Source organism: Somniosus microcephalus, unplaced genomic scaffold (genome assembly GCF_052327205.1).
Source record: "Somniosus microcephalus isolate GS21.2 unplaced genomic scaffold, FLI_Smic_1.0 unresolved_chr1, whole genome shotgun sequence".
Taxonomy (NCBI): Eukaryota; Metazoa; Chordata; class Chondrichthyes; order Squaliformes; family Somniosidae; genus Somniosus; species Somniosus microcephalus.
This window is the reverse complement of record NW_028225179.1, coordinates 84,761,330-84,786,620: the sequence shown is the minus strand read 5'-3', so window position 1 is coordinate 84,786,620 and position 25,291 is coordinate 84,761,330. Positions and strand designations below refer to the sequence as shown.

General features: G+C 49.8%; 1 protein-coding gene across 1 annotated transcript in view; it reads left to right on the top strand.

Annotated features, from left to right (window-relative positions):
* LOC147095545 (proteasome subunit beta type-9-like) overlaps positions 1-25,011 on the top strand; it is a 35,091-nt gene extending 10,080 nt beyond the window's left edge. Inside the window, exons 2-6 of the mRNA XM_085974668.1 lie at positions 10,363-10,430; positions 11,146-11,277; positions 16,239-16,368; positions 18,691-18,832; positions 24,817-25,011. Of these exons, the coding sequence (XP_085830794.1) occupies positions 10,363-10,430; positions 11,146-11,277; positions 16,239-16,368; positions 18,691-18,832; positions 24,817-24,944 (600 nt within the window). The 3' untranslated portion in view covers positions 24,945-25,011. The remainder of the gene's footprint in view (positions 1-10,362; positions 10,431-11,145; positions 11,278-16,238; positions 16,369-18,690; positions 18,833-24,816) is intronic.
* Positions 25,012-25,291: the final 280 nt, after the last annotated feature.

Genomic DNA, 25,291 nt, shown 5'->3' with positions numbered 1-25,291 from the left:
TGTCTCCAACTCCTATCTCTCTCTCTCTAGCTCTTAGCTCTTTTCCATAACATTATCAAATATCATGTCCCCGACAGTCTTCGTGTTTGTGCAGCACAACATTCCATTACTTCAGTAATTTAAAACTGAGGTTTTTAGTCAGGTTGGCATAATATCCCATCCTGCTTTGCTCTCAGCCATTCGCCATTTTATACAGGCTTTTAGGCTTTTAACATACAATTTCACATATTATAGTTATATAAAAATGGTTATAGAATCTTAATAATGTTTACTAAATCCTACAGGTACACCCTATCCTACAGGGTCACAATTGTGTTAAACATACCCCGCCAGGGGATTCACACTGATGCATTCACCACAGATCCCACTCCGAACACCTCCAGGTTTAGTTTCAGAAGCAAGAGTTCTGCAAAGTTTCCCCTCAGATGGATGTGCTTAGCATTTCTTCAGCCTTCGGGATCTCTGCTGTTATTTGCTCACAGTGAGTCAGTGGGCGCATTGCCTTTCTTACCCGTCAGTAAGGGCTCTGTTGCTGGGTGTGTTTCTCTGTCTCTCCCCTCGATCCAACTCCTTGCCCCTTCACCTGTCACTCTGCCCCATGCTGTTCATTCCCTGATGTTTGGCTCCCCTTACCCCTCCACCTCTTACATTTACTTCACCCTTTTGTTTCTCCTCCTCTCCCTCTCTGACTCCCCTCACCCTTTCCCCCTTCACCTTTCTTTTTCCAGTCAGCCCTGGTCCTCACCTCCCCTCGAGCTTTCTTTCTTTCTCTACCCCCTCACCATTTTCCTCTTCTCCGTTTCTCCCTTACCCTGTTCACCATTCCCTCTTCATTCCCCCTCTCTTCACTGCTGCCCTCACCTCCATGATGCTTCCCTCGTCCTCATCCCCTCCCCTCCCCTCCCTATTACCCGTCCCACCCCTTGCCCCTCCCTCACCCTTTCCCTCTTCCCCTTTTGCCCTCGTACCCATGGGCAGGTTGGCTCCTGTTGGCTGGTCACTTTATAATTGCTCATATGTTACAGAAACCTGCCGAGTTAGCCTAGAATTATCGAATGGTACAGCACAGAAGGAGGCCATTCGGCCCATCGTGCAAGTGCCAGCTCTTTGAAAGAGCTCTCCAATTATTCCCACTCCTCCGCTGTTTCCCTACAGCCCTGCAAATTTTCCCCCTTCAAATATTAATCCAATTCCCTTTTGAAAGTTATTATTAAACCTGCTTCCACCGCCATTTCAGGCAGTGCATTCCAGATCACAACAACTCGCTGTGTAAAATAAATTCTCATCTCACCTGTGGTTCTTTTGCCAATTATCTGAAATCTGTGTCCTCTGGTTACTGACCCTCCTTGTCACTGGCAACAGTTTCTCCTGATTTACTCTTATAGAAACATACAAACATAGAAACATAGAAGATAGGAGCAGGAGTAGGCCATTCGGCCCCTTGAGCCTGCTCCGCCATTCAATGCGATCATGGCTGATCATCCAAGTTCAGTGCCCTGTCCCTGCTTTCTCCCCATATCCCTTGATCCCTTTAGCCTTAAGAAATATATCCAACTCCTTCTTGAATATATTTAATGAATTGGCCTCCACCGCCTTCTGTGGTAGAGAGTTCCACAGGTTCACCACTCTCTGGGTGAAGAAATTCCTCCTCATTTCTGTCCTAAATGGCTTACCCTTTATCCTTAGACTGTGTCCCCTGGTTCTGGATTCCCCGACCATCGGGAACATCCTCCCTGCATCTAGTCTGTCCAGTCCTGCCAGAATTTTATAAGTTTCAATGAGATCCCCTCTCATTGTTCTAAACTACAGCGAGTACAAGCCCAATCGACTCCTTATACGTCATTCCTGCCATCCCAGGTATCAGCCTGGTGAATCTTCGTTGAATTCCTTCCATGGCAAGAATATCCTTCCTCAGATAAGGCGACCAAAACTGCACACAATACTCAAGGTGTGGTCTCACCAAGGCCCTGTACAACTGTAGCAAGACATCCTTGTTCTTGTACTCAAACCCTCTCGCTATGAAGGCCAGCATACCATTTGCCTTCTTAACCGCCTGCTGCACCTGCATGCTTACCTTCAGCGACTGGTACACAAGGACACCCAGGTCTCGTTGCACTTCCCCTTCTCCCAATCTATTGCCATTCAGATAATAATCTGCCTTCCTGTTTTTGACACCAAAGTGGATAACCTCACATTTATCCACATTATATTGCATCTGCCATGCTTCTGCCCAATCACCCAACCTGTCCAAGTCATCCTGTAGTTTTTTGGCATCCTCCTCACAGCACACACGTCCACCCAGCTTTGTGTCATCTGCAAATTTGGAGCTATTACATCTAGTTCCCTTGTCTAGATCATTAATATTGTGAATAGCTGGGGTCCAAGGACCGATCCCTGCGGTACCCCACTAGTCACTGCCTGCCACTAGGAAAAAGACCTGTTTATTCCAACTCTTTGTTTTCTATCTGCCAACCAGTTCTCTATCCAAGTCAATACCTTGCCCCCAATCCCATGTGCCTTAACTTTACATGCTAATCTCTTATGCGGGACCTTATCGAAAGCCTTCTGAAAGTCCAAATACACCACATCCACTGGTTCTCCCTTATCTATTTTACCAGTTACACCCTCAAAAAATTCGAGTAGATTAGTCAAGCACGATTTACCTTTTGTGAATCCATGTTGACTTTGTCCGATCCTGTCACTGTTTTCCAAGTGCTCTGCTATTACATCTTTTATAATGGACTCTAGCATTTTCCCCACTACCGGTGTCAGGTTTACCGGTCTGTAATTCCCCGTTTTCTCTCTACCACCTTTTTTGAACAGTGGGGTAACATTAGCTACCCTCCAATCCATGGGTACTGTTCCAGATTCCATCGAATGTTGGAAGATGATCAGCAATGCATCTACTATTTCCAGGGCCACTTCCTTAAGTACCCTAGGATGTAGATTATCAGGCCCTGGGGATTTATCGGCCTTCAATCCCATCAATTTCCCTAACACCATTTCCCTACAAATACTGATTTCATTCAGTTCCTCCCTTTCATCAGACCCTATGTTCCCCGACATTTCTGGGAGGTTATTTGTGTCCTCCTTTGTGAAGACAGAACCAAAATATGTATTTAATTGGTCTGCCATTTCTTTGTTCCCCATTATAAATTCCCCTGGTTCTGACTGCAAGGGACCTACGCTTGACTTCACCAATCTTTTTCTCTTCACATATCTATAAAAGCTTTTACAGTCAGTTTTTATGTTCCCTGCAAGCTTACTCTCATATTCTATTTTCCCTTTCTTAATTAATCCCTTTGTCCTCTGTTGAATCCTAAACTGCTCCCAATCCACTGGATTACTGCTTTTTCTGGCCAATTTATATGTCCTCTCCTTGGATCTTATGCTATCCCTAATTTCCCTTGTTAGCCATGGTTGAGTCACCTTTTTTGTGTTATTTTTATGCCAAACTGGGATGAACAAGTTCTGTAGTTCACCCATGCGGTCTTTGAATGTTTGCCATTGCCTATCCACTGTTCACCCTTTGAGTGACATTCCCCAATCAATCCTACCTAATTCGCGCCTCAGACCATCGTAGTTTCCTTTATTTAAATTCAGGACCCTAGTCTCTGAGTCAACTACTTCATTCTCCATCTTAATGAAGAATTCGATCATATTATGATCGCTCCGACCCAAGGGGTCTCGTACAACAAGATTGCTAATTAATCCTTTCTCATTACATAATACCCAGTCTAAGATGGCCTGATCTCTGGTTGGTTCCTCGACATATTGGTCCAGGAAACCATCCCGTAAACACTCCAGGAATTCCTCCTCCACAGTATTATTACTAATTTGGTTAGCCCAATCTATATGTAGGTTAAAGTCACCCATGATGACTGCTGTGCCCTTTTGCACACTTCTCTAATTTCCCTTTTAATGCCATCCCCAACCTCCACATTACTGTTTGGAGGTCTATAAACCACTCCCACTAACGTTTTCTGCCCCTTGGTATTTCTCAGTTCTACCCATACAGATTCCACATCATCAGAGGTAATATCCTTCCTTACAATTGTGCTAATCCCTTCTTTAACCAGTAATGCTACCCCACCTCCCTTTCCTTTTTGCCTATCTTTCCTGAATATTGAATACCCCTGGATGTTGAGTTCCCAGCCTTGGCCACCCTGGAGCCATGTTTCCGTAATCCCAATCAAATCATATTCGTTTACCTCTATTTGCGCAGCTAATTCATCCACCTTATTACGAATGCTCCTCGCATTAAGACACAAAGCCTTTAGGCTTGTTTTTTTAACGCTCTTACACCTATTAGAATTATTATTTACTGTGGCCATGTTTGATTTAAACCATTGATTTCTCTGACTGCCACTTTTGTTTTTCTCTTTCCTATCTTTTGCTTTTATCCTCGTTTCCCTTTCCTCTGCCTCCCTGCTCAGGTTCCCAACCCCCTGCCATTTTAGTTTAGTTTAAACCCTCCCCAGAGCACTAGCCCAGGTGCAAACCATCCGGTTTGAACTGGTCCCACCTCCCCCAGAACCGGTTCCAATGTCCCAGGAATTTGAATCCCTCCCCCTGGCACCATTCCTCTAGCCACGTATTCATCTGAAATATTCTTCTATTTCTACTCTGACTAGCACGTGGCACTGGTAGCAATCCTGAGATTACTACCTTTGAGGTCCTATTTTTTAATTTACCTCCTAACTCCCTATACTCAGCTTTTAGGACCTCATCCCGTTTTTTACCTATATCGTTGGTACCTATATGCACCACGACAACTGGCTGTTCACCCTCCCCTTCCAAGATGTTCTGCAGCCGCTCTGAGACATCCTTGACCCTTGCACCAGGGAGGCAACACACCATCCTGGAGTCTCGTTTGCGGCCGCAGAAACGCTTATCTATTCCCCTTACAATAGAATCCCCTATTACTATAGCTCTACCCCGCTTTTTCCTCCTGTCCTGTGCAGCAGAGCCACCCCTGGTGCCAGGAAGTTGGCTGCTGCTGCCTTCCCCTGGTAAGCTATCCCCCCATCAGTATCCAAAGTGGTATATCTGTTTGAGAGGGGGATGGCCACAGGGGACCCTTGCACTACTTGCCTGCGCCTACTACTCTGCCTGTTGGTCACCCATTCCCTTTCTGCCTGTGCCACCTTTACCTGCGGTGTGACCAACTGTTTAAATGTGCTATTCATGATGTCCTCAGCATCGCGAATGGTCCAGTATGTATCCACTCGCTGCTCCAGCACCACAATGCGGTCTGCCAGTAGCTGCAACTGGACACACTTCCTGCACACATGGTTGTCAGGGACACAGGAAGTGTCCCTGAGTTCCCACATAGCGCAGGAGGAGCATACCACGGCACCGGGCTGTCCTGCCATGACTTCCCCTTTAATTCATTTAAATTAAATCAAATCAATCCCACCAATTACACTACAGTTAAATGATATACTTAAGGGCCCTGGTTTACAAACAGTCCTCGCTACACCACAGAGACTTTAGAAACTATAAACCACAGAGTTAAGGTTTAAAAAGAGAGAAATACTCACCAACCAATCACTTACCTGCTTTCTGGTGATGTCACACTTCGATTACTTTTTACTTCTCTCCTTCCCTCTGAGTTCGGAGATTGGAGATGAGTAAACCTACCTGGGACTCTGTGGCCTTTTATACTCACTGCTCCGCGATTCCCGCCGCCGCTCGCTCTGCACTGAGACCTACCTGGGTCTCTTGGAGCCTTTTATACAGCCGCCGATCCGCGATCCCCGCCGCCGCTCGCGCCGCACTGAGTGAGACCTACCTGGGTCTCTTGGAGCCTTTTATACAGCCGCCGCTCCGCGATTCCCGTCGACTCTCGCTCCGCACTGAGGCCTACCTGGTCTCTGGAGCCTTTTATACAGCCACCGCTCCGCGATTCCCGCCACCGCTCGCGCTGCACTGAGGCCTACCTGGTCTCTGGGGCCTTTTATACAGCCGCCGCTCCGCGATTCCCGCCACCGCTCGCGCTGCACTGAGGCCTACCTGGTCTCTGGGGCCTTTTATACAGCCGCCGCTCCGCGATTCCCGTCGACTCTCGCTCCGCACTGAGGCCTACCTGGTCTCTGGGGCCTTTTATACAGCCGCCGCTCCGCGATTCCCGCCGACTCTCGCTCCGCACTGAGGCCTACCTGGTCTCTGGGGCCTTATCAAAACCCTCAATGATTTTGAACAGCTCTGTTTAATCTCCCCTTAATTTTCTCTGCTCTAAGAAGAATAATCCCTTTTCTCCACTCTCTCCACATAACTGAAGTCCCTCATCCCTGGTACCATTCTAGTAAATCTCCTCTGCACCCATACCAAGGCCTTGACATTCTTCCGACCTTACAAATCCTTGCTGATCTCTAGGTGTCAGCCATGGTTCAGTGGGTTGCACTTTCACCTCAGAGTCAGAAGGTCGTGGGTTCAAAAATCTAGGCTGACACTCCAGTGCAGTGCTGAGGGAGTGCAGCACTGTCGGAGGTGCCGTCTTCTGAATGTGATGTTAAACCAAGGCCCCATCTGCTCTCTCAGGTGGATGTAAAAGATCCCTTGGCACTATTTTGAAGAAGAGCAGGGGAGTTATCCCCGGTGTCCTGGCCAATATTTATCCCTCAATCAACTTCACTAAAACAGATTATCTGGTCATTATCACTTTGCTGTTTGTGGGATCTTGCTGTGTACAAATTGCCTGCCACATTTCCTACATTACAACCATGAGTACACTTTAAAAAACGTACTTCATTGGCTGTAAAGTGTTTTGGGAGGTCATGAAAGGCACTGTATTTCATTTTCTGGCTCAACTGCTGTTACTTCTTTGCTTTTATGGGGCACAGCAAGATCCCACAACAGCAATGTGATAATGATAATCTGTTGGTTGAAGGATAAATATTGGCCAGGACACCGGGGACAACATCCAACTCTTCGTCCAATAGTGAGAGTTTAATGTCTCATTCGAAAGACGGCACCTCCGACAGTGCAGCGCTCCCTCAGTATGGCCCCTCCGACAGTACAGCACTCCCTCAGCACTGTACCTCCGACAGTGCAGCGCTCCCTCAGTATTACCCCTCCAACAGTGCAGCACTCCCTAAGTACTGCCCCTCCAACAGTGCAGCACGGGTTAGATACAGAGTAAAGCTCCCTCTGCACTGTCCCATCAAACACTCCCAGAGAAGGTTATGTGCTGTATTCTCTCATGAACTGTGCTTGATTCTCTTGTGTTCCGTAATGTGTACTGTGATAGTGACTAGATAATCTGTTTCAGTTATCTTGGTTGAGGGATAAATATTAGCCAGGTCACAGGGGAGAACTCCCCTGCTCTTCTTCGAAATAGTACCATGGGATCTTTTACATCTGCCTGAGAGGGCTGACGGGGCCTTGTTTTAACGTCTCATCTGAAAGACGGCAGCTGACAGTGCAGCACTCCCTCAGCACTGCCCCTCCGACAGTGCGGTGCTCCCTCAGTACTGCCCCTCCGATAGTGCATCACTCCCTCAGTAATGCCCCTCCGACAGTGCAGCGCTCCCTCAGTACTGCCCCTCCCATAGTGCATCACTCCCTCAGTACTGCCCCTCTGACAGTGCAGAACTCCCTCAGTATTGCCCCTCCGACAGTGCAGCGCTCCCTCAGTACTGCCCCTCCAACAGTGCAGCGCTCCCTCAGTACTGCCCCTCCGATAGTGCATCACTCCTTCGGTACTGCCCCTCTGACAGTGCAGAACTCCCTCAGTAATGCCCCTCCGACAGTGCAGCGCTCCCTCAGTACTGCCCCTCCGATAGTGCATCACTCCCTCAGTACTGCCCCTCTGACAGTGCAGAACTCCCTCAGTATTGCCCCTCCGACAGTGCAGCGCTCCCTCAGTACTGCCCCTCCAACAGTGCGGCGCTCCCTCAGTACTGCCCCTCCGATAGTGCATCACTCCTTCGGTACTGCCCCTCTGACAGTGCAGAACTCCCTCAGTATTGCCCCTCCGACAGTGCAGCGCTCCCTCAGTACTGCCCCTCCGACAGTGTACAGCTCCCTCAGTACTGCCCCTCCGACAGTGCAGCGCTCCCTCAGTACTGCCCCTCCGACAGAGCAGAGCTCCCTCAGTACTGCCCCTCCGACAGTACGGCGCTCCCTCAGTATTGCCCCTCCGACAGTGCAGCGCTCCCTCAGTACTGCCCCTCCGACAGTGTACAGCTCCCTCAGTACTGCCCCTCCGACAGTGTACAGCTCCCTCAGTACTGCCCCTCCGACAGAGCAGAGCTCCCTCAGTACTGCCCCTCTGACAGTGCAGAGCTCCCTCAGTACTGCCCCTCCGACGGTGCAGTGCTCCCTCAGTACTGCCCCTCCGACAGTGCAGCACTCCCTCAGTACTGCCCCTCCGACAGTTCAGCGCTCCCTCAGTACTGCCCCTCCGACAGTGCAGCGCTCCCTCAGTACTGCCCCTCTGACAGTGCAGCACTCCCTCAGTACTGCCCCTCCAACAGTGCAGCGATCCCTCAGTACTGCCCCTCCGACAGTGCAGCACTCCCTTAGTACTGCGCTGAAGGGTCAGCCTGGATTATGGGCTTGTGTTTCTGGATTGGGACTTGAGCCCACAACCTCCTCTATTAGTTCAACATGGCTTATACACTGTCCGCACCTTGCCAAAGCCCAGGTGAAGAACTGATTCTTCAGCCAAATGCAGCAAACTGACCCTCAGGCTCCTGAGACAGGAGTAGGCCTCACCGCAGAAACATTTTCCAGCGAATCAATGAGTGATGATAACAATTCTAATCAAATTGTTTATTTGTTGTGGGTTTCTGATGTTATAAGCGTCGATTGTAGTGGAAAGTTTACACATACAATGAAGTGATGGCAGTAATGTGTGATTGCTCCAGTGTGGCACAGGGTGTCGGGTGTGACAGACACAAGACACTGGAGGCAGAACACTTTGCTACTTTAGATGGGAGTGCAGGTCAGAGTGTTGGACCACACCTGGTGCTGTTCTGTCACATCCAGTGGGACAGTCAGGTGGTGTGAGGCCCCCTACTCGAGGCAGTCTCACACAGCCCAGCTTCAGTGCCATTGATCAGATTGGAATCCGATGTTTGAGTCCTGCACTCACATCAGAAACCATCTCATATTGCGGTACAACCAGCAATACAACAGCAACATGAAGAGGTCCCCCCAGTAAATGTGTTAAAATATAAAATATCAGTGATAATCTAGCCCATAGTAACAAGGGTGAATGTATCGGATTAACTGCCTTGCCCACTCCCGCACCGTTACCTCTGGAGTCCCTCAGGGATCTCTCCTTCGACCCCTCCTATTTCTCATCTACGAGCTGCCCCTCGGCGACATCATCTGATAACACAGCATCAGGTTCCACAGCTGATGACACCCAGCTCGACCTCACCACCACCTCGCTCGACCCCTCCACTGCCTCTATGTTGTCACACTGCTTGTCCGACATCCAGTATTGGGTGAGCAGAAATTTCCTCCAATTAAATATTGAGAAGACTAAAGCCATTGTCTTCAGTCCCCGCCACAAACTCCGTTCCCCAGACACCAACTCCATCCTTCTCCCTGGTCACTGAGGATGAACTAGGCCGTTCTCAACCTTGGTGTCCTATTTGACCCTGAGCTGAGCTTCCGACCCCATATCCCCATCACCACCAAGACCGCTTACTTCCACCTCTGTAACATCGCTTGTCTCCGCCCCTGCCTCAGATCATCTGCTGCAGAAACCCTCATTCATGCTTTTTTACCTCCAGACTCGACGATTCCAACGCTCTCCTGGTCGGCCGCCCACCATCCACCCTCCATAAACTTGAGCTCATCCGAAGCTCCGCTGCCCGTATCCTAACTCACCCCAAGTCCCGTTAACCCATCACCCCCTGTGCTCGCTGACCTACATTGGCTCCCGGTCTGGCAACATTGATTTTAAAATTCTCATCCTCATATTCAAATCCCCCCATGGCCTCGCCCCCTCCCTATCTCTGTAACCTCCTCTAGCCCAATAACCCTCCGAGAATTGTATTCCTCTAATTCTGGCCTCTTGAACATCCCTGATTTTAATCGCTCCACCATTGGTGGCCGTGATTTCAGCTGCCGAGGCCCTAAGCTCTAGAATTCCCTCCCTAAACCTCTCCGCCCCACTACACCTCTCTCCTCCTTTAAACCTACCTCTTTGACCAAGGTTTTTGTCATCTGTCCGAATATCTCCTTATGTGGCTCGGTGTCAAGTTGTCTGATAACACCCCGGTGAAGCGCCGTTTTACTACATTCAAGGTGCTCTGGGAATGCAAGCTGGTGTTATCAGTAGGTAAGCCCTGATGTTGCTGCTGCTCCAGGTTGGTTTATGTTTCTGCACTTTCCTTGTTCCAGACCACTATAATTGCCATAGAGTTCGACGGTGGAGTGGTGATTGCCTCTGATTCTCGAGTCTCCGCAGGGTAAGTTTGTTACATCTATCTTCTCACTGTGACTGTGTCCTTCCATTCAAATTATACAACTGGGCATTTATATCGCACCTGTCACAATGTCTCAAAGTGCTTCACAGCCAATGAAGTACTCTTGAACTGCGTCACTGTTCTAATGTGGGAAACGTGGCAGCCAATTTGTGCACAGCAAGCTCCCACAAACGACAATGAGATAAATGACCAGATCATCTGTTTTAATGATATTGGTCGAGGGATAAATATTAGCCCAGCAGACCGGGGAAAACCCCCCTGCTCGTCTTCGAAATAGTGCCGTGGGATCTTATACATCCACCCGAGAGGGTAGCCAGGGCCACAGTGGGATCTTTTACATCCACCCGAGAGGGTAGCCAGGGCCACAGTGGGATCTTTTACATCCACCCGAGAGGGTAGCCAGGGCCACAGTGGGGTCTTATACATCCACCCGAGAGGGTAGCCAGGGCCACAGTTTAACGTCTCTTCCGAAGGACAGCACCTCAATACTTCCTGATTCACTTTATCATCTCTGCTGCTTTTTCCAGCCTTGGTGAGGTCCTGCACTGGGCCTCGGCCCTTCACCTGGCTCTGCTGTTTAACGGTTTCCTGAGCACCGATTTCACCCCAGGGTCTTTATTTGGTGTGGGATAGTTTGGGGGAAACGGCCATTGTTCTGATCTAAAGGAGGTTAAAGATGTTGCCTGTGTGTCTGTAGGGATTCGGTGGTTAATCGTGTGATGAACAAGCTGTCACTCCTCCACGAGCGAATTTATTGCGCCTTGTCTGGTTCAGCAGCTGACGCTCAGGCTATAGCCGACACCATCAACTACCAGCTGGAACTGCACAGGTAAGCAGCTCGAGACCCGTTTACTGCAGCTCGCTCTACACATTCAACTCAAATCAGCAGCAAAATGCAGGGCTGGAATATTCTGTGGCCCTGCTCCACCGAGTGAGTCTTGGGCGATTTTAATCTTCATATAGATTGGACAAATCAAATTGGCAAAAGCAGCCTTGAGGATGAGTTCATAGAGTGTATTCGGGACAGTTTCTTGGAACAATACGTTGTGGAACCGACCAGGAGACAGGCTATTTTAGATCTGGTAATGTGTAATGAAACAGGATTAATTAATGATCTCATAGTAAAGGATCCTCTAGGGAAGAGTGATCATAACATGATGGAATTCCACATTCAGTTTGAAGGTGAGAAACTTGGGCCTGAAACTAGAGTATTAAACTTAAACAAAGGCAATTACAAAGGTATGAGGAGCGAGTTGGCTAAAGTGGACTGGGAAAATAGATTAGAAGGTAAGATGGTAGAAAAGCAGTGACAGAAATTTGAAGAGATATTTCATGACTCAACAAAGATATATTTCAGTGAGAAAGAAAGACTTGAAGAGAAGGATGAACAAACCATGGCTAATCAAGGAAGTTAAGGATGGTATCAAATTGAAAGAAAAGGCATACAATGTTGCAAAGGTTAGTGGTAGGCCAGAGGATTGGGAAAATTTTAGAAACCAGCAAAGGATGACTAAAAAAATAATAAAGAGGGAGAAAATAGCATATGAGAGTAAACTAGCAAGAAATATAAAAACTGACAGTAAGAGCTTCTACAAGTATATAAAAAGGAAGACAGTAGCTAAAGTAAACCTTGGTCCCTTAGAGGACGAGACGAGACTGGGGAAATAATAATGGGAAACAAGGAAATGGCAGAGGCATTGAACAAATATTTTGTATCTGTCTTCACAGTAGAGGACACTAAAAACATTCCAGTAATAGTAGAAAATCAAGGGGCAAAAGGGAGGGAGGAACTTAAAACAATCACTATCACCAGAGAAAAAGTGCTAGGCAAACTTATGGGTCTAAAGGCTGACAAGTACCCTGGACCTGATGGCCTGCATCCTAGGGTCTTAAAAGAAGTGGCTACAGAGATAGTGGATGCATTGGTTGTAATCTTCCAAAATTCCCTAGACTCTGGAAAAGTCCTTGCGCATTGGAAAACCACAAATGTAACACCCTTACTCAAAAAAGGAGGGAGACAGAAAGCAGGAAACTATAGGCCAGTTAGCCTAACATGTCATTGGCAAAATGCTCAAATCCATTATTAAGGAAGTAGTAGCAGGGCATTTAGAAAATCATAATACAATCAAACAGACTCAACATGGTTTTAGGAAAGGGAAATCGTGTTTGACAAATCTATTAGAGTTCTTTGAGGAGGTAATGAGCAGGGTGGATAAAGGGGAACCAGTAGATGTAGTATATTTGGATTTCCAAAAGGTATTCGACAAGGTGCCACATAAAAGGTTACTGCATAAGATAAGAGCTCATGTTGTTGGGGGTAATATATTAGATTGGTTTCTGTATAGTTCCAGGTTCCAGTACAGTTCCAGGTTCCAGTACAGTTCCAGGTCCCAGTACAGTTCCAGGTTCCAGCACAGTTCCTTGTTCCAGTACAGTTCCTGGTTTCTGTACAGTTCCAGGTTCCAATTCAATTCCGGGTTCCAGTACAGTTCTAGGTCCCAATACATTTCCAGGTTCCTGTACTGTTCCCGGTTCCAGTCTAGTTCCCGGTTCCAGTCTAGTTTCCGGTTCCAGTCCAGTTCCCGGTGCCAGTCCAGTTCCCGGTTCCTGTCCAGTTCCCGGTTCCTGTACAGTTCCCCGTTCCAGTCCAGTTCCCCATTCCAGCCCAGTTCCCGGTTCCAGTCCAGTTCCACGTCCCAGTACAGTTCCAGGTCCCAGTACAGTTCCTGGGTCCAGTACAGTTCCAGTACAGTTCCAGTTCCCAGTACAGTTCCAGGTTCCAGTACAGTTCCAAGTCTCAGTCCAGTTCCCTATTCCAGTCCAGCTCCCCGTTCCAGTCCAGTTCCCGGTTCCAGTCCAGTTCCAGGTCCCAGTCCAGTTGCAGGTCCCTGTACAGTTCCTGGTTCCAGTCCAGTTCCCGGTTCCAGTCCAGTTCCTGGTTCCAGTCCAGTTCCAGGTCTCAGTAAAGTTCCAGGTCTCAGTAAAATTCCAGGTCCTAGTCCAGTTCCTGGTTCCAGTACAGTTCCCGGTTCCAGTACAGTTCCCGATTCCAGTATAGGTCCCGGTTCCAGCCCAGTTCCCGGTTCCAGTCCAGTTCCAGGTCCCAGTACTGTTCCCGGTTCCAGTACAGTTCCAGGTTCCAGTACAGTTCCAGATTCCAGTACAGTTCCAGGTCCCAGTACAATTCCAGGTTCCAGTACAGTTCCAGGTCCCAGTACAGTCCCAGTACAGTTCCAGGTCCCAGTACAGTTCCAGGTTCCAGTACAGTTCCAGATTCCAGTACAGTTCCAGGTCCCAGTACGGTTCCGGGTCCCAGTATGGTTCCAGGATCCAGTACGGTTCCAGGTCCCAGTACGGTTCCAGGTCCCAGTGCAGTTCCAGGTTCCAGCACAGTTCCAGGTCCCAGTACAGTTCCAGGTCCCAGCACAGTTCCTGGTTTCTGTACAGTTCCAGGTTCCAGTTCAATTCCAGGTTTCAGTACAGTTTCTGGTTTCTGTACAATTCCGGGTTCCAATACAGTTCTAGGTCCCAATACATTTCCAGGTTCCTGTACTGTTCCCGGTTCCAGTACAGTTCAAGGTCCCAGTCCAGTTCCCAGTTCCAGTCCAGTTCCCCGTTCCAGTCCAGTTCCCGGTTCCTGTCCAGTTCCAGTTCCCAGTCCAGTTCCAGGTTCCAGTACAGTTCCAGTTCCCAGTCCAGTTCCAGTACAGTTCCAGTTCCCAGTCCAGTTCCAGGTTCCAGTACAGTTCCAAGTCTCAGTCCAGTTCCCTGTTCCAGTCCAGTTACCGATTCCAGTCCAGTTCCAGGTCCTAGTCCAGTTCCAGGTCCCTGTACAGTTCCTGGTTCCAGTCCAGTTGCTGGTTCCAGTCCAGTTCCCGGTTCCAGTCCAGTTCCCGGTTTCAGTCCAGTTCCAGGTCTCAGTAAAATTCCAGGTCCTAATCCAGTTCCTGGTTCCAGTACAGTTCCCGATTCCAGTATAGTTCCCGGTTCCAGTCCAGTTCCCGGTTCCAGTCCAGTTCCAGTCCAGTTCCAGGTCCCAGTACTGTTCCAGGTCCCAGTACAGTTCCCGGTTCCAGTACAGTTCCCGGTTCCAGTATAGTTCCAGGTCCCAGTACAGTTCCCGGTTCCAGTACAGTTCCAGGTCTCAGTACAATTCCAGGTTCCAGTACAGTTCCAGGTCCCAGTACAGTTCCAGGTTCCAGTACAGTTCCAGATTCCAGTACGGTTCCAGGTCCCAGTACGGTTCCAGGATCCAGTACAGTTCCAGGTCCCAGTACGGTTCCAGGATCCCTGTACGGTTCCAGGATCCAGTACGGTTCCAGGTCCCAGTACAGTTCCAGGTCCCAGTACAGTTCCCGGTTCTAGTACAGTTCTAGGTTCCAGTCCAGTTCCAGGTTCCAGTCCTGTTCCTGGTTCCTGTACAGTTCCAAGTTCCAGTACAGTTCCCGGTTCAAGTCCAGTTCCACTTCCCAGCCCAATTCCAGGTCCCAGTGCAGTTCCACATCCCAGTACAGTTCCGCATCCAAGTACAGTTCAAGGTTCCAGTCCAGTTCCCAGTTCCAGTCCAGTTCCCGGTTCCAATCCAGTTCCAGGTTCCAGTCCAGCTCCCGGTTCCTGTCCAGTTCCAGGTTCAAGTACAGTTCCAAGTCTCAGTACAGTTCCAGGTTCCTGTACAGTTCCCGATTCCGGTCCTGTTCCCGGTTCCGGTCCAGTTCCCGGTTCCGGTCCAGTTCCCGGTTCCAGTCCAGTTCCCCGTTCCAGGCCAGTTCCAGGTTCCTGTATAGTTCCAGGTCTCAGTATAGTTCCAGGTCTCAGTATAGTTCCAGGTCCCAGTACAGTTCCAGGTCCCAGTACAGTTCCCAGTTCCAGTACCGTTCCAGGCCCCAGTACAGTTCCAGGCCCCAGTACCGTTCCAGGCCCCAGTACCGTTCCAGGCCCCAGTACCGTTCCAGGCCCCAGTACAGTTCCAGGCCCCAGTACAGTTCCAGGTTCCAGCACAGTTCCAGGTTCCAGCACAGTTCCAGGTCCCAGCAGAGTTCCAAGTCTCAGTAAAGTTCCAGGTACCAGTCCAGTTCCTGGTTCCGGTACAGTTCCAGGTTCCGGTACAGTTCCAGGTTCCAGTACAGTTCCAGGTCCCAGTACAGTTCCATGTCCCGGCACAGTTCCAGGTCCCAGCACAGTTCCAGATCCCAGCACAGTTCCAGATCCCAGCACAGTTCTAGGTCCCAGCACAGTTCCAGGTTCCAGTCCAGTTCCAGGTTCCAGTACAGTTCCCGGTTCCAGTACAGTTCCAGGTCCCAGTATCCCAGTACAGTTCCAGGTATCTGTTGAGTTTCCCTGACCTGCAGTAGCCCAGTTGCAGTCTGCAGATACCCACTCCAACCTGTCTGTATCTGAAAGGCATATCTTACCGATTAGTTTCTGTGGTAGTGTTGCTCTGCGCTGCAGAATTGCAGTGTGTCAAATACAAGAGCCTGATCTTGGACGAAGTGTAGACTCTGTAGGTTCTGCCTTGTGTCTGCAGGGGTTTGGAGGCCAGTCTCAGTCTCCTGGACTGCTCTCAATGTCGGGGTGTAATTCTGAGTGTAGAAACATAGAAAAATAGGAGCAGGAGTAGGCCATTCGGCCCTTCGAGCCTGCTCCACCATTTAATACAATCATGGCTGATCCTCTATCTCTATCCCATATTCCCGCTCTCTCCCCATACCCCTTGATGCCCTGTAACAGCAGAAACAGTGCCCAGATCTTTGAGCCCAATCTCACCACGGCTTCCCCCTTTCTGTCACCCAGTGTTGAAATTGAAGAGGCTCCGCTGGTTCGAGCTGCTGCCGCCATGGTGAAGAACATCAGCTACAAGTATAAGGAAGAGTTGTCAGCGCACCTGATCGTGGCTGGATGGGACAGGAAGAAGAGAGGGCAGGTGCAGTGCATCAACTACAATTACAGCTAACAGTGTGCGCTTCCGATTTAGATCAGCTTGTGACATTTATCCCTGTGATATGTTCCAGTGAAATATATCGTGAACTGGGTTTATGATTTAACAAGTTCGAAATTAACAATTTCTGTGGGGGTTTCCAATCTCCTGCCGTAACGTCACCAGATGATCAGCATAATCCCCGGAAATACTGCAAACCTGGACATTTACCCCATTTACATAGAGTTACACAGTTACACAGGCCTGGATATTTAATGGGGTGGGTTAAGTAGGGGGGGAGGGTCTGGAGTTTTGCCTGGGAAACACGGGGGTGGGGGGTCCGATTCCGGTGGTGGGGGAGGGAGTCTGATCCCAGAGGAGGGTCTGATCCCAGGGGGTGGGTCCAATCCCAGGGGGGGTCTGATCCCGGGGGAAGGGTCTGATCCCTGGGGGGGTCCGATCCCAGGCGGTGTCTGATCCTGGGGGGGAGGGTCCGATCCTGGGGCGGGGGGTGGGCTGATCCCAGGGGGCAGGGGGGCGGCTGATCCCAGGGGTGGTCTGATCCGGGGTGGGGGCTGCGTTCTGATCCTGGGGGTTGCGGGTCCGATCCTAGGAGGAGTCTGATCCCGGGGGGTCCAATCCCAGGGGGTATCTGATCCCAGGGGAGGGTCCGATACCGGGGGGGGGGGTCTGATCCGGGGGGAGGGTCCGATCCCTGAGGTAGTCCGATCCTGGGGGGGTTTTCGATCCCAGGGGGGTGTCCGATCCCGGGGGGGTCCAATCTTAACCCTGTAAGGGGCGGGCAGGTGGGCTCCATTCCCCGACCCCAGCAGGGTGGTCCGGTCCGCGACCCATATATCTTTATATGAGCGGGGGGGTGTCTGATGGGCAGCAGGTTGTGGAATTGGGGGGCTGTCCTGCTCCTCCTGGTCCACAAGCAATGCTGTAAAGGCATTAACCTCCTCCCCAAAGCTGTCCTCGCCCCGCCTTCAGCTGCCAGGTTTCCAGAGGCCTGGAAAACCCGGCTGCCCACTATAAAATCCACAGAGCAGGTTAAATCAGAGGCTGAAAGCCTCATTTACAGATTTAAATTGCCAACCGGCCTTCTGGGTTGGCTACTCTGCCTCTATAAATCCCGGAAGTGGCCAGATTGGAGGTGGGGCGGGGTCAGGGTTCCGATCTTTAACATTTTGACCCCCCCCCCACCCCATCCCAAACCATTTGTTGTTGTGTGCTAAACGTCCACCCCCTAGAGTCTGCAACACAGGAACAGGCCATTCAGCCCATTTCCACTAACGTTCGGGTGGGAAATCGGAGAAACACTGCAGGAACTCCAGGCTCCAGTGTTTATTCTTCCACAGCCCGAAGACTGATAGACCTGGAGTTAGTGTCCATTCATTGAACTCATTTTACAGTAACAAGGATTTCTGTTTGACCCTGTGCTACATTACCAGATATTGTGCGTTTAAAATCACTCCAGTCCGCAAGGTGCAAGGGGTCATTTCTGGATCAGGTTCAAGTCTGCAGGGAGCAAGGGGTCATTTCTGGATCAGGTTCCCGTCTGCAGGGAGCAAGGGGTCATTTCTGGATCAGGTTCCAGTCTTCAGGGAGCAAGGGGTCATTTCTGGATCAGGTTCCAGTCCGCAGGGAGCGTGGAGTCATTTATGGATCAAGCTCCAGTCCACGGGGAGCGAGGGGTCACTTCTGGATCAAGCTCCAGTCCGCAGGGTGCGATGGGTCATTTCTGGATCAGGCTCCAGTCCACAGGGTGTGAGGGGTCATTTCTGGATCAGGCTCCAGTCTGCAGGGTGCGAGGGGTAATTTCTGGATCAGGCTCCAGTCCGCAGGGTGCGAGGGGTCATTTCTGGATCAGGCTCCAGTCCACAGGGAGCGAGGGGTCATTTCTGGATCAGGCTCCTGTCCGCGGGGAGCGAGGGTTCATTTCTGGATCAGGCTCCAGTCCGCAGGTTGCAAGGGGTCATATCTAGATCACTCGCCAGTCCAGTGTATGAAATGTAATGTTAGATGATATTACGGGGTTGATTTTGGTCTCGTTCCCTCGGGTGTTGAGTATCATCGGGGTGAAACATAGAAATCGGATGCGGTGGGTTTGCTCTCAGCTAACAGAAGCCGCTGGATTTTTCTCCCGTTGAAATGAAGGGGAGCAAAATGCAGCAGGTTCTGGTCCAGGTGTGTGATCCTCCCGCCAGATCCCACTCTCGCCGCTCGGCCCAGCTGAAGCTTAACGTCCGGGCAGGAAAGACCAAAATCTCACCCAGAGTATATTGGAAGTGTTGCTGAGCTGTGCTGTGTATGTCTCCGATCCAGGTCTACGCCACTCTGGGAGGGATGCTGATCAGACAGCCGTTCGCAGTCGGTGGCTCGGGGAGTGTCTACATTTATGGATATCTCGATGCTGCTTATAAAGCTGGAATGAGCAGGGCCGAGTGCCTGCAGTTTGTAACTAACGGTGAGAACGCGCGGTGTGGCTGGGGTTAATTGGCAATTTATTTCATCCCTTCTCGGCTGCATTGAATTTGCGTTCCTCTCTGAGGCTGATTTTCCTCTCTGAGGCCCATTGTCTCACTATCTCACTGACCCTTTCCTATTCTCACCCTTACCCGTTCCTCTCTGGGGTTGATTTTACACAGTCCCAGTGTCTCACTATCTCACTGACCCTTTCCTATTCTCACCCTTACCCGTTCCTCTCTCGGGCTGATTTTACACAGTCCCAGTGTCTCACTATCTCCCTGACCCTTTCCTATTCTCACCCTTACCCGTCCCTCTCTGAGGCTGATTTTACACAGCCCCAGTGTCTCACTATCTCACTGACCCTTTCCTATTCTCACTCTTACCCGTTCCTCTCTGGGGCTGATTTTACACAGTCCCAGTGTCTCACTATCTCACTGACCCTTTCCTATTCTCACTCTTACCCGTTCCTCTCTGGGGCTGATTTTACACAGTCCCAGTGTCTCACTATCTCACTGACCCTTTCCTATTCTCACACTTACCCGTTCCTCTCTGGGGCTGATTTTACACAGTCCCAGTGTCTCACTATCTCACTGACCCTTTCCTATTCTCACTCTTACCCGTTCCTCTCTGGGGCTGATTTTACACAGTCCCAGTGTCTCACTATCTCACTGACCCTTTCCTATTCTCACCCTTACCCGTTCCTCTCTGCGGCTGATTTTACACAGTCCCAGTGTCTCACTATCTCACTGACCCTTTCCTATTCTCACTCTTACCCGTTCCTCTCTGGGGCTGATTTTACACAGTCCCAGTGTCTCACTATCTCACTGACCCTTTCCTATTCTCACTCTTACCCGTTTCTCTCTGAGGCTGATTTTACACAGTCCCAGTGTCTCACTATCTCACTGACCCTTTCCCATTCTCGCTCTTACCCGTTCCTCTCTGGGTCTGATTTTACACAGTCCCAGTGTCTCACTATCTCACTGACCCTTTCCTATTCTCATCCTTACCCGTTCCTCTCTGGGGCTGATTTTACACAGTCCCAGTGTCTCACTATCTCCCTGACCCTTTCCTATTCTCACTCTTACCCGTTCCTCTCTGCGGCTGATTTTACACAGTCCCAGTGTCTCACTATCTCACTGACCCTTTCCTATTCTCACTCTTACCCGTTCCTCTCTGGGTCTGATTTTACACAGTCCCAGTGTCTCACTATCTCCCTGACCCTTTCCTATTCTCACTCTTACCCGTTCCTCTCTGGGTCTGATTTTACACAGTCCCAGTGTCTCACTATCTCACTGACCCTTTCCTATTCTCACTATTACCCGTTCCTCTCTGGGGCTGATTTTACACAGTCCCAGTGTCTCACTATCTCACTGACCCTCTCCTATTCTCACTCTTACCCGGTCCTCTCTGGGGCTGATTTTACACAGTCCCAGTGTCTCACTATCTCACTGACCCTCTCCTATTCTCACTCTTACCCGGTCCTCTCTGGGGCTGATTTGACACAGTCCCAGTGTCTCACTATCTCACTGACCCTTTCCTATTCTCACTCTTACCCGTTCCTCTCTGGGGCTGATTTTACACAGTCCCAGTGTCTCACTATCTCCCTGACCCTTTCCTATTCTCACTCTTACCCGTTCCTCTCTGGGTCTGATTTTACACAGTCCCAGTGTCTCACTATCTCCCTGACCCTTTCCTATTCTCACCCTTACCCGTTCCTCTCTGGGGCTGATTTTACACAGTCCCAGTGTCTCACTATCTCACTGACCCTTTCCTATTCTCACTCTTACCCGTTCCTCTCTGGGGCTGATTTTACACAGTCCCAGTGTCTCACTATCTCACTGACCCTTTCCTATTCTCACACTTACCCGTTCCTCTCTGGGGCTGATTTTACACAGTCCCAGTGTCTCACTATCTCACTGACCCTTTCCTATTCTCACTCTTACCCGTTCCTCTCTGGGGCTGATTTTACACAGTCCCAGTGTCTCACTATCTCACTGACCCTTTCCTATTCTCACCCTTACCCGTTCCTCTCTGCGGCTGATTTTACACAGTCCCAGTGTCTCACTATCTCACTGACCCTTTCCTATTCTCACTCTTACCCGTTCCTCTCTGGGGCTGATTTTACACAGTCCCAGTGTCTCACTATCTCACTGACCCTTTCCTATTCTCACTCTTACCCGTTCCTCTCTGAGGCTGATTTTACACAGTCCCAGTGTCTCACTATCTCACTGACCCTTTCCTATTCTCGCTCTTACCCGTTCCTCTCTGGGTCTGATTTTACACAGTCCCAGTGTCTCACTATCTCACTGACCCTTTCCTATTCTCATCCTTACCCGTTCCTCTCTGGGGCTGATTTTACACAGTCCCAGTGTCTCACTATCTCCCTGACCCTTTCCTATTCTCACTCTTACCCGTTCCTCTCTGGGTCTGATTTTACACAGTCCCAGTGTCTCACTATCTCACTGACCCTTTCCTATTCTCACTCTTACCCGTTCCTCTCTGGGTCTGATTTTACACAGTCCCAGTGTCTCACTATCTCCCTGACCCTTTCCTATTCTCACTCTTACCCGTTCCTCTCTGGGTCTGATTTTACACAGTCCCAGTGCCTCACTATCTCACTGACCCTTTCCTATTCTCACTATTACCCGTTCCTCTCTGGGGCTGATTTTACACAGTCCCAGTGTCTCACTATCTCACTGACCCTCTCCTATTCTCACTCTTACCCGGTCCTCTCTGGGGCTGATTTTACACAGTCCCAGTGTCTCACTATCTCACTGACCCTTTCCTATTCTCACTCTTACCCGTTCCTCTCTGGGTCTGATTTTACACAGTCCCAGTGTCTCACTATCTCCCTGACCCTTTCCTATTCTCACTCTTACCCGTTCCTCTCTGGGTCTGATTTTACACAGTCCCAGTGTCTCACTATCTCACTGACTTTTTCCTATTCTCACTATTATCCGTTCCTCTCTGGGGCTGATTTTACACAGTCCCAGTGTCTCACTATCTCACTGACCCTCTCCTATTCTCACTCTTACCCGGTCCTCTCTGGGGCTGATTTTACACAGTCCCAGTGTCTCACTATCTCCCTGACCCTTTCCTATTCTCACTCTTACCCGTTCCTCTCTGGGGCTGATTTTACACAGTCCCAGTGTCTCACTATCTCACTGACCCTTTCCTATTCTCACCCTTACCCGTTCCTCTCTGGGGCTGATTTTACACAGTCCCAGTGTCTCACTATCTCCCTGACCCTTTCCTATTCTCACTCTTACCCGTTCCTCTCTGGGGCTGATTTTACACAGTCCCAGTGTCTCACTATCTCACTGACCCTTTCCTATTCTCACCCTTACCCGTTCCTCTCTGGGGCTGATTTTACACAGTCCCAGTGTCTCACTATCTCACTGACCCTTTCCTATTCTCACCCTTACCCGTTCCTCTCTGGGTCTGAATTTACACAGTCCCAGTGTCTCACTATCTCACTGACCCTTTCCTATTCTCACTCTTACCCGTTCCTCTCTGGGGCTGATTTTACACAGTCCCAGTGTCTCACTATCTCACTGACCCTTTCCTATTCCCACCCTTACCCGTTCCTCTCTGGGGCTGATTTTACACAATCCCAGTGTCTCACTATCTCACTGACCCTTTCCTATTCTGACCCTTACCCGTTCCCCTCTGGGTTTGATTTTACACAGTCCCAGTGTGTCACTATCTCACTGACCCTTTCCTATTCTCACCCTTACCCGTTCCTCTCTGGGTCTGATTTTACACAGTCCCAGTGTCTCACTATCTCACTGACCCTTTCCTATTCTCACTCTTACCCGTTCCTCTCTGGGGCTGATTTTACACAGTCCCAGTGTCTCACTATGTCACTGACCCTTTCCTATTCTCACCCTTACCCGTTCCTCTCTGGGGCTGATTTTACACAGTCCCAGTGTCTCACTATCTCACTGACCCTTTCCTATTCTCACTCTTACCCGTTCCTCTCTGGGGCTGATTTTACACAGTCCCAGTGTCTCACTATCTCACTGACCCTTTCCTATTCTCACCCTTACCCGTCCCTCTCTGGGTCTGATTTTACACAGTCCCAGTGTCTCACTATCTCACTGACCCTCTCCTATTCTCACTCTTACCCGTTCCTCTCTGGGGCTGATTTTACACAGTCCCAGTGTCTCACTATCTCACTGACCCTTTCCTATTCTCACTCTTACCCGTTCCTCTCTGGGACTGATTTTACACAGTCCCAGTGTCTCACCATCTCACTGACCCTTTCCTATTCTCACTCTTACCCGTTCCTCTCTGGGTCTGATTTTACACAGTCCCAGTGTCTCACTACCTCACTGACCCTTTCCTATTCTCACTCTTACCCGTTCCTCTCTGGGACTGATTTTACACAATCCCAGTGTCTCACTATCTCACTGACCCTTTCCTATTCTCACTCTTACCCGTTCCTCTCTGGGGCTGATTTTACACAGTCCCAGTGTCTCACTATCTCACTGACCCTTTCCTATTCTCACTCTTACCCGTTCCTCTCTGGGGCTGATTTTACACAGTCCCAGTGTCTCACTATCTCCCTGACCCACTCCTATTCTCACTCTTACCCGTTCCTCTCTGGGTCTGATTTTACACAGTCCCAGTGTCTCACTATCTCACTGACCCTTTCCTATTCTCACTCTTACCCGTTCCTCTCTGGGGCTGATTTTACACAGCCCCAGTGTCTCACTATCTCACTGACCCTTTCCTATTCTCACTCTTACCCGTTCCTCTCTGGGTCTGATTTTACACAGTCTCAGTGTCTCACTATCTCACTGACCCTTTCCTATTCTCACTCTTACCCGTTCCTCTCTGGGGCTGATTTTACACAGTCCCAGTGTCTCACTATCTCACTGACCCTTTCCTATTCTCACCCTTACCCGTTCCTCTCTGGGGCTGATTTTACACAGTCCCAGTGTCTCACTATCTCACTGACCCTTTCCTATTCTCACCCTTACCCGTTCCTCTCTGGGGCTGATTTTACACAGTCCCAGTGTCTCACTACCTCACTGGCCCTTTCCTATTCTCACCCTTACCCGTTCCTCTCTGGGGCTGATTTTACACAGTCCCAGTGTCTCTCTATCTCACTGACCCTTTCCTATTCTCACTCTTACCCGTTCCTCTCTGGGGCTGATTTTACACAGTCCCAGTGTCTCACTATCTCACTGACCCTTTCCTATTCTCACTCTTACCCGTTCCTCTCTGGGTCTGATTTTACACAGTCCCAGTGTCTCACTATCTCACTGACCCTTTCCTATTCTCACTCTTACCCGTTCATCTCTGGGGCTGATTTTACACAGTCCCAGTGTCTCACTATCTCCCTGACCCTTTCCTAATCTCACTCTTACCCGTTCTCTGAGGCTGATTTTACACAGTTTAACAGGAAAGTGATTTTCTTCTTCACTGCACCCAGGGAACACTCAGAACACCCTGAATCCACCTCACTCGCTTGAGATTTGCCGGGTTTCCCCAGATGGGTGCACTACATGGGGTTTGCAGTAAGCGCAGGCCCTGTGTAGGTCTTACCGTGAGGCAAGAGGGGAGTCTCCAGCCTCCCGCCTCGCTATTGAACATATGATGAAGGGCAGGAAAAGAGAGTTCCATCGAGTATAGTTCACCCCTCCATCTACATCACTCGTCAAAATCCACCCATTTAATCTCCCTATTGAACCCAGTGTGAGTGCTTGAGCCAGGACCCTTGGTAGACTGGAAGGTTTGCAGAACTCCTGGGGGTAGCTTTAGGGAGAAAGGTTGAGCAGGTTCAGTTTAATCTCCCTCCCCCATCTCCCCCTCCCAGCAGCAGTCGACCATCAGGAGTGTAGCTCCAGACCTATGGCTGGGAGTCTCTGGGCCAATGGGAAATGATGCTGTGTGTTTGAGCGGACGGCTCTGCCCAATGCTGCTGGTGGTAATGAGGGCACTAACGACACTGATCATGTTCTCTCTCTATTACAGCTATTGCACTGGCCATTGGGAGAGACGGCTCGAGTGGAGGAGTGGTGTACCTTGCAACAATTACAGAGAAAGGAACTGAGCACAAAGTCATTCTGGCCAATGAGTTGCCTCAATTCCACAATGAATGAAATCATGTTTTCACTATGGATCGCCTCACTTCTCAATAAATAGTTTCCACACTGTAGCCCAATTAGACCCAGTGTCCTCGTTCAGTGTGTATATTCACCAAAGCACAAGGCTGGAAACGGCTTCTCCGAATTATTGCCACAATTACTGGTGGAAAAGCTACGTTATAACTTGAAACCCCTCACTGCCCAGTTATTGTTTGTGTCACAGTTGGTTTTATCTCGCCTCTGAGTCAGAAAGTGGTGGGTTCAAGATGAGAACTGCAATTGGTCTTCGGCCTTCCACCCTCCCCCGATCGAGGGAGAGAAGCTGCCACGGTTCCCCATTATCCGCTGACTTGCATCATGTC